Source organism: Staurois parvus, unplaced genomic scaffold, assembly GCF_062004578.1.
Source record: "Staurois parvus isolate SC_StPar_1 unplaced genomic scaffold, SC_StPar_1.0 ptg000779l, whole genome shotgun sequence".
Classification (NCBI taxonomy): domain Eukaryota; kingdom Metazoa; phylum Chordata; class Amphibia; order Anura; family Ranidae; genus Staurois; species Staurois parvus.
Window position 1 is genome coordinate 2,416,812 of NW_028318575.1, and position 12,726 is coordinate 2,429,537.

At 45.2% G+C, this 12,726-nt stretch overlaps 1 protein-coding gene across 1 annotated transcript in view; it reads right to left on the reverse strand.

Moving 5' to 3' along the window:
* SCIN (scinderin) overlaps positions 1–12,234 on the reverse strand; it is a 128,892-nt gene extending 116,658 nt beyond the window's left edge. Inside the window, exon 1 of the mRNA XM_089654579.1 lies at positions 11,951–12,234. Within this exon, the coding sequence (XP_089510705.1) occupies positions 11,951–12,143 (193 nt within the window). The 5' untranslated portion in view covers positions 12,144–12,234. The remainder of the gene's footprint in view (positions 1–11,950) is intronic.
* Between the last annotated feature and the right edge of the window lie 492 nt (positions 12,235–12,726).

The window sequence follows — 12,726 nt, forward strand, 5'->3', positions numbered from 1 at the left end:
TCTGTACTGTATAGCATTATTTTTTGATCAGTTCGCAGGCTGAATAAAAAAATCAGAGTGCACCCCCTTTAAGAACCGCTGGGGAACATAGTCCTATTTCCCCACTTAGAGCACAGCCAGCCAGACACACAACATTTTCTTCACTATTCAGCTGGCTGCAAAGATCAGTCTATGGGTTTCTTTTTGAGCTTTTATTGGGAACGTTGAATTTGGACAGTGTGAGGGTGCATGCGATGCCCCAATAAACTGCAGAACCAAATAACTTGAGAACTCCTAAACGGTTTTGTCTGTACTGTTTAAAAAAAGGAAAGTTTCAGAGGATCTCTATGTTGATGGGGACTAATACTCCTTCCAGGGATTGAAAGATACATACAGTCACTCTTCAGCACATGGGTCATTTACTCACATAGCCACAAGATCATAGGTTGCCTCCTGCCAATATCCACCAACCTCTTCCTAGTGAGGGAGATGTAGACTTACACCACTATAGGACAGCTGGGCTCTTTCCCACCAACTTACTCCTGGCTATCTCCAATGAGCTTCTCCAGACCCCACTTGGTCCCTGGATATAAACCATTCCAGCCGTTTTTGTGTTTATTAAAAGTCAGCAGCTACAAAAACTGTAGCTGTTGACTTTTAATAAACACACACTTACATGTCCCGGGGTCCAGTGATGTGCTCACCCACGCCGCCCTTTCTCTCGTCTTTCCCGGGCGCCGGCATCTCAACTGTGGGCACCCGGCTGTGACAGCTTGTGGCTTCACAGTCGGGTTCTCACTGCACATGCGCGAGTTACGCTGCGCATCCTGATTGGTCTGGCAGTCTTCTGGGACCTGTGAAGGTTCCCAGGAGACTGCGGGAGGAAGGAGGGGGCCGAACTTTCGTCTCACTTCGCCAAAGCGAACTGAGCCGGAAGTGGAAGAGGGTACCTATCAAAACCAGGTACCCGCTCCCCCCCCCCCCAAAAGGTGCCAAATATGGCAGTGGAGGGGAGGAGGAGGCAACCAAGCCGAGCTTCCACTTTTGGGTGGAGCTCCGCTTTAAGCTTCACATAGGCCCTCCAGCTAAGCCTAGCTGGGACTTTGGTGTCTTCCTGATGGCTTCTCCTAGAAATCTGCTCCAGGGGCAGCCCCCCCTCCCCTGCACATGGGTCATCTCCAGCAGGACTGGACCCAGGAACTCTGCACCCTGCTGCTCAGGTCTCAGATTATTTATAGGCTCTCTCAACACCTACTGGGCACACCTCCCTAGGGATTGGCTGGGAGTTCCATAAATAGGCTGCCCACTCTGTCCTTCCTCCCACTATGGTTCTAGAATCCTGTAGATCACAGGTGTCAAACTGGTGGCCCTCCAGCTGTTGCCAAACTACAAGTCCCATGAGGCATTGCAAGATTGAAGGCTACAAGCATGACTCCCAAAGGCTGAGGCATGATGGTATTTCTAGTTTGGCAACAGCTGGAGGGCCACCAGTTTGACACCCCTGGTCTAGATAGAAGACAGGGGGAAGTAACAGGGCAGCAACCTGTGAGTTACTGAGCATCCCTAAATAATAAACCCCTGCTCCTTTGATTACACTGGAGCCAACTAAATGTACCAAGCAGCCTACTCTACACAGCTTGCAGCTTCACAGTCGGGTTCTCACTGCACATGCACGAGTCACGCTGCGCATCCTGATTGGTCCGTCAGTCTTCTGGGACCTGTGAAGGTTCCCAGGAGACTGCGGGAGGAAGGAGGGGGCTGAACTTCTGGCTCAGTTCGCCACAGCAAACTGAGCTGGAAGTGGGAGCGGGTACCTGTCAAAACCAAGTACCTGCTCCCCCTTCCCCCCAAAAAAGTGCCAAATATAGCAGTGGAGGGGAGGAGGCAAAGAAGCGGAGCTTCCACTTTTGGGTGGAACTCTTCTTTAAGCTTCAGATAGGCCCTCCAGCTAAGCCTAGCTGGGACCTTGGTGTCTTTCTGATGGCTTCTCCTGTAAATCTGCTCCAGGGGCAGAGCCCCCCCCTCCGCTGCACATGGGTCATCTCCATCAGGACTGGACCCAGAAACTCTGCACCCTGCTGCTCAGGTCTCAGATTATTTATGGGCTCTCTCACCACCTACTGGGCACACCTCCCTAGGGATTGGCTGGGAGTTCCATAGATAGGCTGCCCACTTTGTCCTTCCTTCCACTATGGTTCTAGAATCTGTCAAACTGGTGGCCCTCCAGCTGTTGCCAAACTACAAGTCCCATGAGGCATTGCAAGATTGACAGTTACAAGCATGACTCCCAAAGGCTGAGGCATGATGGGACTTGTAGTTTCGCAACAGCTGGAGGGCCACCAGTTTAACACCCCTGCTCTAGATAGAAGACAGGGGGAAGTAATAGGGCAGCAACCTGTGAGATACTGAGCATCCCTAAATAATAAACCCCTGCTCCTTTGATTACATTGGAGCCAACTAAATGTACCTAAAGTAGCAGCCTACTTTACACTAGGAGGGTGATACAAAAATAATAGTACATGACCAGCTAAAAGCTTAAGTTTAGCTAAAACACACAAAAAAAATTATATTATAAATGTGAGAACATCGCATGAGTGCTAGGCGCTCTCAGTAGGTCGGTCTATGAGGCTCTGAACTCACTGTATGTCCTCAGTCTGTGATGCACAGCCCACATTGAGGGTGAATATTGCCTATCGCTACCTACTATTGAAAAAACATAATGGCCCTGAGTTGTGTTTTTAGGCTGATCATACATTTTGCTCACAATTGCCATAAGCTGTATTTCTCTATATAGTCACCAATAATACTTTACTAAAAGCCTTTTTTGCTGCATCCTCCAATTGGACCATAAATCCCCCTCTGTAATGGCTCATCATCTATTGATCAAGTCTGGTGGACAAAGTGCTTACTAAGCACTCATTTATTTTGCAGCGTCCCTCTGATGTAACGCCCTCTAATGACGGCTGACGAGGAAGAACTGACACATATATTTCTTACAAAAAAAAAAAAATCTTTCCTGGCCAAAGTCCTAAGTCCCGGCACAGATCTCACAACCTGAGTATTAGTTGGCAGGAATGATGCGGCCTAAAGATATTTCTAAACTCCAACCATAAAATGAAAATATTTACTATAAAAATAAGATATCATTTATACCGAAAACAAAAGCTCATCTGTAGTTCTCAAGCAGATCACATGTTTTTATGCTGCCAATAGACCGGTAGGTATGTCCATGAGAATGGTGGGTGGGATGCATACAACCAGGGGCGGACTGACCATTTGGAAACTCGGGCACTGCCCGAGGGCCCGGGGTCAGTAGGGGGCCCCATGAGTTTAGGCAAGGACACAGGGGCCCCATGATCCCCTATTGCCTGGGGGCCCCATGAGTTGTCAGTCCGCCCCTGCATACAACCATTGTAATACCAGATGTCATGGATAATTGGGGATGATCATTGTCTCCCCCTAGAACAGGGGTCTTCAATAGTGCCCCATCATTGGTATCAGTGGAAAGAATAGTGTCCCATCATTGGTGTCAGTGGAAGGAATAGTGCTCCATCATTGGTATCAGTGGGAGGAATAGTGCTCCATCATTGGTGTCAGTGGAAGGAAAGGTGCCCCATCATTGGTGTCAGAGGGAAGAATAATGCCACATCATTGGTGTCAGTGGGAGAAATAGTGCCCCGTCATTGGTATCAGTGGGAGGAATAGTGCCACATCATTGGTGTCAGTGGGAGGAATAGTGCTCCATCATTGGTGTCAGTGGAAGGAATAGTGTCTCATCATTGGTGTCAATGGGAGAAATAATGCCCCATCATTGATGTCAGTGGGATGAATAGTGCCTCATCATTGGTGTCAGTGAAAGGAATAGTGCTCCATCATTGGTATCAGTGGGAGGAATAGTGCCTCATCATTGGTGCCAATGGGAGAAATAGTGCCCCATCATTGGTTGTAGTGGGAGGAATAGTGCCCCATCATTGGTATCAGTGGGAGGAATAGTGCCCCATTATTGGTATCAGTGGGAGGAATAGTGCCCCATTATTTGTATCACTGGAAGGAATAGTGCCCCATCATTGGTGTCAGTGGGAGGGATAATGCCACATCATTGGTGTCAGTGGGAGGAATAGCGCCCTATTATTTGTATCACTGGAAGGAATAGTGCCCCATCATTGGCATCATTAGAAGGAATAGTTCCCAATCATTATCAGTGGGAGGAATAATGCCACATAATTGGTGTCAGTGGGAGGAATAGTGCCCCATCATTGGTGTCAATGGGAGGAATAATGCCATATCATTGGTGTCAGTGAGAGGAATAGTGCCCCATCATTGGTGTCAGTGGGAGGAATAGTGCCCCATCATTGGTGTCATTGGGAGGAATAGTGCCCCATCATTGGTGTCAATGGGAGGAATAATGCCATATCATTGGTGTCAGTGGGAGGAATAGTGCCCCATCATTGGTGTCAGTGGGAGGAATAGTGCCCCATCATTGGTGTCATTGGGAGGAATAGTGCCCCATCATTGGTGTCAATGGGAGAAATAGTGCCCCATCATTGGTGTCAATGGGAGGAATAATGCCATATCATTGGTGTCAGTGGGAGGAATAGTGCCCCATCATTGGTGTCAGTGGGAGGAATAGTGCCCCATCATTGGTGTCATTGGGAGGAATAGTGCCCCATCATTGGTGTCAATGGGAGAAATAGTGCCCCATCATTGGTGTCAATGGGAGGAATAATGCCACATCATTGGTGTCAGTGAGAGGAATAGTGCCCCATCATTGGTGTCAGTGGGAGGAATAGTGCTCCATCATTGGTGTCAGTGGGAGGAATAGGGCCCCATCATTGGTATCAGTGAGAGGAATAGTGCCCCATCATTAGTGTCAGTGGGAGGAATAGTGCCCCATCATTGGTGTCAATGGGAGAAATAGTGCCCCATCATTGGTGTCAATGGGATGAATAATGCCACATCATTGGTGTCAGTGGGAGGAATAGTTCCCAATCACTATCAGTGGGTGGAATAGTCTTTTGTTCAAGAGTTGTTGTCCTTCCAAAGAATTGTTACAACACTGGGGATCTACAGTATGTGATGCATTTGTGTGTTGATGTTTCCGTGTTATTGTCTGACTCAACTTCTAATTTTTCCCCTGATGGTTTTAGGAAGTCCTCCATTGTCCAGCTTGCCTATTTTATGAATGCTTAAAGTAAAATTTCTCATTCCTCCCTAATTTCACGGGAACTATCAATTTTATTCGTTCTGCCTGTTTATATATCTACTCAGAGCAATTTCTTGACCCATTTGAACTCTATGATTGCCAGTGACATAAGTTATCTGTCATAGCAGTTTCATAAATAAAGAAAAGCTGATCACTGTAATCACCCGTCAGAGGTAAATGGTTTGTCTCATGATACATCTGCAGGACAGCTTGATCTTTTGAAAAACAACAGACTTACTGTCTGGATCATCGGATGAAAATAAAAAAGTGAAAGCCTTAAAAAAGAAAACTATTCCAGTCCTCACATCTAAGAATCACTAAGCTGCAATATAACACGTTTGCTTTGGGGTTTATTACCGTGTTATATGGTAGAATAAAAGGCAGCCATGAGTTTGTTTTAACCATATAAATACAAAAAAGAGAACCCAATCCCGGGACAAGGCCATCCAGCACCCAGGGCATACATGCCAAACTGCACCCCCCTCCCCCCAGTCATGATGTGCAAGTTTATAGGATTCTATGCTCAGCAGTCACTCAGTTTTCAAAATCACTGTGCATCGTAGTTTTAACACTGGGCACTTGCTTGTGTTGATGGCTCTCCACTCCCCGCTCTCTCCTGGACACTTCTGCACTCAGCAGTGCGGGCTGTGCTCTCACTCCCCCACCTTCTTCCTGTAAGCACAGCTCCTGTGTGTCTGATAACACTGCTGCCTGCTTGTTAATACAGGAGCACTGCACTGGCAGAAATAAAGGGGGGGGGGGAGTAAGAACACAGCCTGCACCATGTCCCAGCTCTATCCTCCTCTCCTTGCTGCTCTCAGCATTGAACTGACTGAGTAGTGATACCTTTGCCAATACTCCTGTCAGCCTTATAACAGAAAGAATCACTGTGCACCTCAGTTTTAACACTGGGCACATACTTGTGTTGATGGCTCTCCACTCCTGGCTCTCTCCTGGACACTTCTTCACTTAGCAGTGCGGGCTGTGCTCTCTCTCTCTCCCACCTCCTTCCCGTAAGTACAACTCCTGTTTGTCTGAGAACACCTCTGCCTGCTTGTTAATACAGAATTACAGCACTGCCAGGAAGGGGGTGGGGGTGCAAGAACACAGCCTGCACCGTGTCCCAGCTCTCTCCTATCCTTGTTGCTCCCAGCACTGGGCTGACAGGAGTAGTGATGCCATTGTCACTACTCATGTCAGCCTTGTAACAGAAGGAAAGCACCCCTATCCCTACAGTAAACCATTGCACCCTGGGCATTTCTCCCTCCTGCCCACCCCTTGTCCTGGTTGGGAACATTGTATCAAAATGGAATAAAAGAGAGAAGGATACTTTTAATTGTTAGTATTAAAAAAGTCATATAAAAACAGCCAATGCCCTCTTCACCAGGGTTCAGCACAGAATAAAATTTGGATGAAAAATGTTGACCTCACAGATCTATATTAGAGCCAGTATTGAACATACCGGGCAGAGTAATAATTTGACAGCAGTTGGCAGTTCATTGGTGCTCAGCAACTGGAGTCCACCCAAGTTTTATCCTGTGTTGAGCCCTGATGAAGAGGGAGTGGTGCCCTGAAATGTGTTGGTGTTTTTATATGACTTTTTGACCAACAAGTAACTTTATATTGGGGACTTTTACCTGGTTTTGGTCTGTCATTCCTTTCTGTATTTCTCTTGTTTGAGGTACTGTTGGGTGCCCATCGAGGGAAGCCTTGCTGTGTGGGAGCCACTTAGCCAGAGCTATTGAGCTTCTTTGAAGTTTTCCTTCATCTCACTACACTTGAAAGTTTCAAAGGTCCCAGTGCTTCTTAGAGTATGTTGCTTATGAGCTTGTTTTAACTGGTTGCCGCCTGTCCACGGTACATTTATAATGGCAGGGCGACACGGGCAGGCTGGATCATGTACGTGTACATCATTCAGCGAGTCCAGGGCTAGGGGCATGCAGTGTGCTGCTCCTGTGAGCACTGTGTCCACCAGACACTGTGGATTACAATTACTGGTAACCGGGTGCCAGGTTATCATGTGATTGCTGTGATTGGTCATAGTGATCACATGATAACAATATACACAAACTGTCATGAATGGGTTCCCATTCATGAACAGCTTGCTTACGGTTGTGATCTGTGATTGTCCCATAGCAGTCACATTGTAATTATCTTCCTGTACCATGTGGTTAGCTGTAGCCAATCACAGATCACAGCCATAAGCAAGCAGTTCATGAATGTTAACCCATTCATGACAGCTAAAACTATTGCTTATACAGTGTATAGGCAATAACAGTGTAAAAATAAAAACCCTGATTATCCCCTCAGAATAGTACAATGTCACTATGTTGAGAATGAAATTGTGTAAAAAAATAGAGAAAAAAATGGGGAAAAAAAGAAAACAATTTTTAAAAAATTAAAAAAGTGTTTTTTTCTTTTTCTTTTTTTTACATACTGTCACCAGTCAGTGTACCGGATTATCGCCACACCAGTCATAAGATGAAGCTGTACTGCACTGGTGACAGTATGTAAAGAAAATTGTGAAAAAAGAAAAATTTTATTTAATTTCTTCAGTTTCAAAAAAAAAATTGTGTAAAAAAATGACAACTTCAAAAAACTTGCCATGCCTCTTACTAAATACCTTGGACTGTGTACTTTTCAAAAAGGGGTCATTTTGGCGGTATTTTTACTATTCTGGCATTTAGGTTTTCAACAAATGTGATCGTCCGTCAGCACATCAGGATTGATCAATTTTCAAATATATATATATACACAGTACCATAGTTTGTGGACTCTTTCACACAGACTAAATAATTCTTATCAATGATATGTGGCAAAATACATTTTGGCCTAAATTCATGGAGAAAGTTTTTTTTTATTTTTGTAAAATTCTGAAACAGTAACTAAGAAAATTTGTTTTTTAAACATTTTCTGTATTTTTTTTAGTTTATATAACAAAAAATAAAAACCCACTGGGGAATAAATACCACCAAAAGAAAGTTCTATTTGCATGAAAAAAATGATATAAATTTTATTTGGGTACAGTGTTGCATGTCCGTGCAATTGCCAGTTAAAGTAGCACAGTGCTAACTAGCAGAAAAATGTCCTGGTCATGAAGAGGGTAAAACCTTCTGGAGGTCAAGTGGTTAATCATAATCTCTCCACTAAAAGTAAACTGGTGTGAGGCATCTACAATCTGCCCGAACATTTCTACCAATTCCAAATAGCCCCCCTCAGCGGCTGCGGAACTGTGTCCATCTTAGTGTGTTTCTGGCCTTTCTGCCAGCTAGGATGGCAAATGAGGATATTGGTGAACATGAGTCTCTTATCAACCAATCTCCTTTCAGTCGAGAATTCAGAATAGATAAAATCACGAGTGTCACACACATGTATACACACACACACACACACACACACACACTTACTGGGAATACCAGTGTCCTGCTGTTTCCCCTGCCCTAGCTCCCTGAGCTCCTTATGCAGCTGAGGGCTTTAAAAGCATTCCTAATAGTCCACTAGCTACCCTATTTCAAGCTGTCCATGCTAGGCAATAGAAAACATCCATCTGTGGTCAGGTTTCTGGCTTCACTGGAAGAATAGTCTGCTTGACCTCCAGTGGTCAGACTTGTGCTGACACACCCCCCCCCCCCTTCCTGTACAGCCATTCAACTGAATGGGTTGTTTTACAAGTTGAAGGTTTGCATATACTTTTATCATATTTCAACCAAGGGTCAATGAAATTTAGTTCTCTGATATGTTGTTCCCAGGGGCGGACTGACAACTCATGGGGCCCCCGGGCAATAGGGGATCATGGGGCCCCTGTGTCCTCGCCCAAACTCAAAAAAGCATATGAAAAAGGTACCAGGGGCATCTCATGGGGCCCCCTACTGACCCTGGGCCCTCAGGCAGTGCCCGAGTTTCCAAATGGTTAGTCCGCTCCTGATTGTTCCATTTTTATAAATACTTTCTTGGAAAGACCTTCCAGTGCATTTTTCACGGATGAAGTGGTGCTGATTTACTAAAGATATAGGGACTGTTTGCCTTGCAAAGTAAATATTCACTTGGCTTATTGAGTAAAGTTAAGCTGTGTTCACTTTAATAATGCAGTATCATGCAAGCATACAGTAAATATCTGTTTTTTTTTTCTTCTATGTTCCCATGCACACAATTAAATATTCAAAGTGAGCACAGCTTCCTCCAATGTCTATTCGGCTAGGGCCCAATCACACTTGGCTATTGTGGCAAATCACAAAACGTGGCAATGCACCTGCTCTAAGTTCTGTGTGGTGCCATTCTTAGTAAATGGCATTCAAATGTTTTGTATAGTAGAGCTTAATACGCCGTAGCACACTACAAGGTACACACCATGTGTTGTGGTGTTCTTCATTGTTAAAAAAGGGTCAGGCACATCTTTGCATCCATTGCTATGCATTGGCATCCCACTCATAAAGAATGTTCAAAGACATACATCTTAGAGGCGCTGGGTCTTTCAATGTTGAGTAAAACGGAAAAAGATAGTCACTGGAGGAGCTAATTGGATTTGATTAGGCGGCTCACATGCAAACAGGGCTACCCAGGGACACCACCCATAACACAAACTAACATTCATAAAGTAGCCCAAAGTAACTTAAATGGTTTGCAAGTTACAAAACTGTTTTGGACTTCTTTATGGATCTGGTCTGTCACTCCTTCTGTTGGTACACCAGCCTTTCTCTACCTCTTCCCCCAAGAGGAACCCCTGAAATAGTTTTGGGTCTCTAGGAACCCCCTGCTTAAACCAATCCATCAGTGTTCAGTGGGAGGCATGCCGCTTACATTGGTGGTAAATAGGAACAATGCGACATTTACAGTGATGGTCAGTGGGGAGAATTCTCCTTGCAATTGGGGCAGTGGGAAGAATGGGCATTGGTAGTCATTAGTAAGAAAGTCCCTTACACTGGGGTGCAGTGGGAAGAGTGCTCCTTACATTGGTGGTCAATGGTAAGAATGCTCCTTACATTGGTGGTCAATGGTAAGAATGTTCCTTACACTTGGGGGCAGTGTGAAGAATGATTCTTAAATTGGTGGTCAAAGGGAAAAATGCTCCTTACATTGGTGGTTGGTGAGAAGAATACCCCTTACATTGGTGATCAGTCGTAAGAAAGTTCCTTACACTGGGGGGCAGTGGGAAGAATGTCCCTTACATTGGTGGTCAGTGAGAAGAATGCCCCTTACTTTGGTGATCTGTGGGAAGAATGCCCCTTACACTGGCGGTCAGTGAGAAGAATGCCCCTTACTTTGGTGATCTGTGGGAAGAATGTTCTTACACTGGCGGTCAGTGAGAAGAATGCCCCTTACATTGGTGGTCAGTGGGAAGAATGCCCCTTACATTGGTGGTCAGTGGGAAGAATGCCCCTTACATTGGTGGTCAGTGAGAGGAATACCTCTTACATTGGTGATCTGTGGGAAGAATGCCCCTTACATTGGTGGTCAGTGGGAAAAATGTTCCTTACATTTGTGGTTGTTGAGAAGAATACCCCTTACATTGGTGGTCAGTGGTAAAAAAGTTCCTTACACTGGGGGAAGTGGGGAGAATGCTCCTTACATTGGCGGTCAATGAGAAGCATGCCCCTTACATTGGTGGTCAGTGAAAAGAATGCCCCTTACATTGGTGATCTGTGGGAAGAATGCCCCTTACATTGGTGATCTGTGGGAAGAATGTCCCTTACATTGGTGGTCAGTGGGAAGAATGCCCCTTACATTGGTGATCTGTGGGAAGAATGCCCCTTACATTGGTGGTCAGTGGGAAGAATGCCCCTTACACTGGCAGTCAGTCAGAAGAATGCCCCTTACATTGGTGGTCAGTGAGAAGAATACCCCTTACATTGGTGATCTGTGGGAAGAATGCCCCTTACATTGGTGGTCAGTGAGAAGAATGCCCCTTACATTGGTGATCTGTGGGAAGAATGCCCCTTATACTGGCGGTCAGTGAGAAGAATGCCCCTTACATTGGTGGTCAGTGAGAAGAATGTCCCTTACATTGGCGGTCAGTGAGAAGAATGCCCCTTATATTGATGGTCAGTGAGAAGAATACCCCTTACATTGGTGGTCAGTGAGAAGAATGTCCCTTACATTGGTGGTTAGTGGGAAGAACATTCCTTACACTGTGGCACAGTGGAAAGAATGTGTTTTACATTGGGGGTCAGTGGGAAGAAATCTCTTTCCATTGATGGTCAGTGGGAAGAACGTCCTTCACAATGGTGGCCAACTGGAAGAATGCTACCCTTACAGTGGTGGTCAGGATGCCACCTTTCAGACATGGAAAGAAGATGGTGTCATGTTGCTGCCTCTGTCAGGAGGTGCTGGCCCCAAAATTAGGCAAACACCATCAGATGGGAGGTCAATCAGCCACAGCTCAACGAACCGTTAACAACCCCCAGAGGAACCTTAGTTGAGAATGGCTGGTTTAGACTATGAGTGGCATTTATTATAAATGGGCTGCCACAACACAATGCAGGTCAACACATGCTATAATGAGTGTGCATTAAGGCACCTCAGCAAGACACTTAAGTATGAATAGGTCCAAGGTCAACCCCAAGTTCCTGCAGAGTAATAGAATGTTTGAGTGCAATAAATTGTGTTACACTGTATACAACCAGTACTGACACGCCAACAAGCATATGAACATCACCACACCCCCCTACTGACAGGTGACAGGTGAGGAATTCATCGTATGCAGACAAGGTACAGGTAAATGACAAAACACATGAACAAACTGCTGGGAGCCAAATGCTCCATACCACCTACCCAGCCAGTAGTGCAGGTTGTAGAATTTGCTGTTGCTCTTCAGGATGGTGTGCAGAATGATATAAGCATCTCCCACGTAGAAGTTTCCGTACAGATTCTCCGGAACCGGAGCCAGGTCCATTTTCTCTATCCTCCAAATCTGCAGACCGGATTTTTGGCCGGCGTGCTCAAACTCTTTGTGATAGAGAACCATGGCTCAATCCGGGACAGAAGAAGTTTAATGAGGAGCGATTGGCGTACGTCCCTGCGAGCAGTCAGCAAGCGTACAGGATTCATGTACAATACTGGAGTTATATAGTCAGGGCAGGAAAAGGGAGGGCCGGGAGGTGTGGACAGTAATCACTCTCAGCTTTGGAGGAGAAACAACAGCTACAGAGACTTCATTCATGACTGCGAGGAAGAAGCAAAGCTATTTTCAGTTTATGTGTTTATATTATATGTAGAAGCATAGAAGAGCGATTGCAAAAAATAGGGTCCAGCCAGTCTGCTCTTTGGCAGGAACAGTTGTTTTTGACCTTAAATTTTTTTCTTTTTTTTTTTTACATTTTTGTCTAAAAATAGACCTAGGCCTGTTCAGATTCACATAAGCTAGGTTCAGATTTGTGCATGTGATGTATTTTTTTATGCTTTTCATTCGTTTTCAATTGCATTTTTGGTGCGTTTTCATGCATTGTTTTCTTTGTAGGAGGAGGAGACTCCTACAAAACCCATAAAAAACACACGTGCCGTTTTTTTTTATGTGCTGCTATTGAAGTCTGTGGAGCCAAATATGCACC